Raw genomic sequence first — 1,218 nt, forward strand, 5'->3', positions numbered from 1 at the left:
CATTATGTAATATTCCTATTAGTTAAATTGTCTGCACAAAGCTGTAACCATATGGTTTGATGTCATAGGGGAATGCAAAGTGACTATAAGGGACAGAACACAAACGTGCTCTGCTTCCATTTGGAGCCAGTCTTAACTAAACAAGGTTTGCTGAAACAGAAAATAAAGGACATTAATTTTAACCTTCAACATTAAAAAAAAATTACTTTAATGGAATTTTTAAATTCAGCTGTTGGGAAAAACATCACATTTGTGAAACCTGCATATTTCATAATAAGTGCATTTAATGGCATAGCTAATATTAGGTATTACTTTGTCTTTCTGTGCTTTATTTACATTTTTTCAGTGGTGGGAAACACACTACTGATGATTGTCATAATTTTGGATCATACATTGAGAAGTCCAAAACATATTGGAGTTGTGAACTTTGCATTTACAGACCTGTTAAGTAGCTCTGCTTTGATGCCAAAGCTTGTTGACATTTTTCTGTTTAACCATCACCATATCTCCTACAATGACTGCTTGGCATTCATGTTTTTCTGCTTGACCTTTTTTGCAGCTCAGGCTTTTAATCTGGTTGTGTTGTCCTTTGACAGAGTCCTGGCTATCACGTACCCGCTGCACTACCAAATGAGAATCAGCCACAAGCTCATTTTATCTTTGATCGCTTTTTTCTGGCTTCTTGCAATTACTATCATACTCACTGCAGTTGGTCTTCTCACAAGACTTTCTTTCTGTGACTCTGTGGTTATTCAGAGCTTTTTCTGTGATCATGGACCTGTGTATCAGCTTGGCTGCAATGATCTTACTCCAAATCGTGTAATTGCTCATTTGGCACCAGTTCATGTTCTTTGGGTTCCACTGGCATTTATCGTGGGAAGTTACTGCTGTATTGGTTATTCTTTGTCAAAAACTGTTACATGTAGGGAAAGACTAAAGGCTTTAAAAACCTGCACAAGTCACCTTTCATTAGTGGCAATTTATTTCCTCCCTGCACTATTTATCTTTACCTTTGGGAGTACAATACTTCCAAATGCAAGGACTGTAAGTCTATCTTTGGCCACTGTCATGCCTTTGACTTTAAATCCAATAATCTATGGTCTTCAGACACAGGAAATCAAAGAATCGTTAAAGAAGTTATTAAAAGTTAAAATGCAATTTAAAATTTCTGCAAACAAATAAAAAGCATTCAGATTTGAACCTTAGCAGTACCCAATC

At 36.2% G+C, this 1,218-nt stretch overlaps 1 protein-coding gene across 1 annotated transcript; it reads left to right on the plus strand.

The window, feature by feature from the left end:
• Positions 1-210: 210 nt before the first annotated feature.
• LOC121812309 (olfactory receptor 1500-like) lies at positions 211-1,167 on the plus strand (the record flags this gene model as incomplete). Its single annotated transcript, XM_042214153.1, has 1 exon — positions 211-1,167. A coding segment is annotated over exon 1 (957 nt), but the record flags the coding sequence as incomplete, so codon positions are not given.
• Positions 1,168-1,218: the final 51 nt, after the last annotated feature.

This window comes from Haplochromis burtoni, unplaced genomic scaffold (assembly GCF_018398535.1).
Source record: "Haplochromis burtoni strain Fernald_Lab_line unplaced genomic scaffold, NCSU_Asbu1 Contig_524, whole genome shotgun sequence".
Taxonomy (NCBI): Eukaryota; Metazoa; Chordata; class Actinopteri; order Cichliformes; family Cichlidae; genus Haplochromis; species Haplochromis burtoni.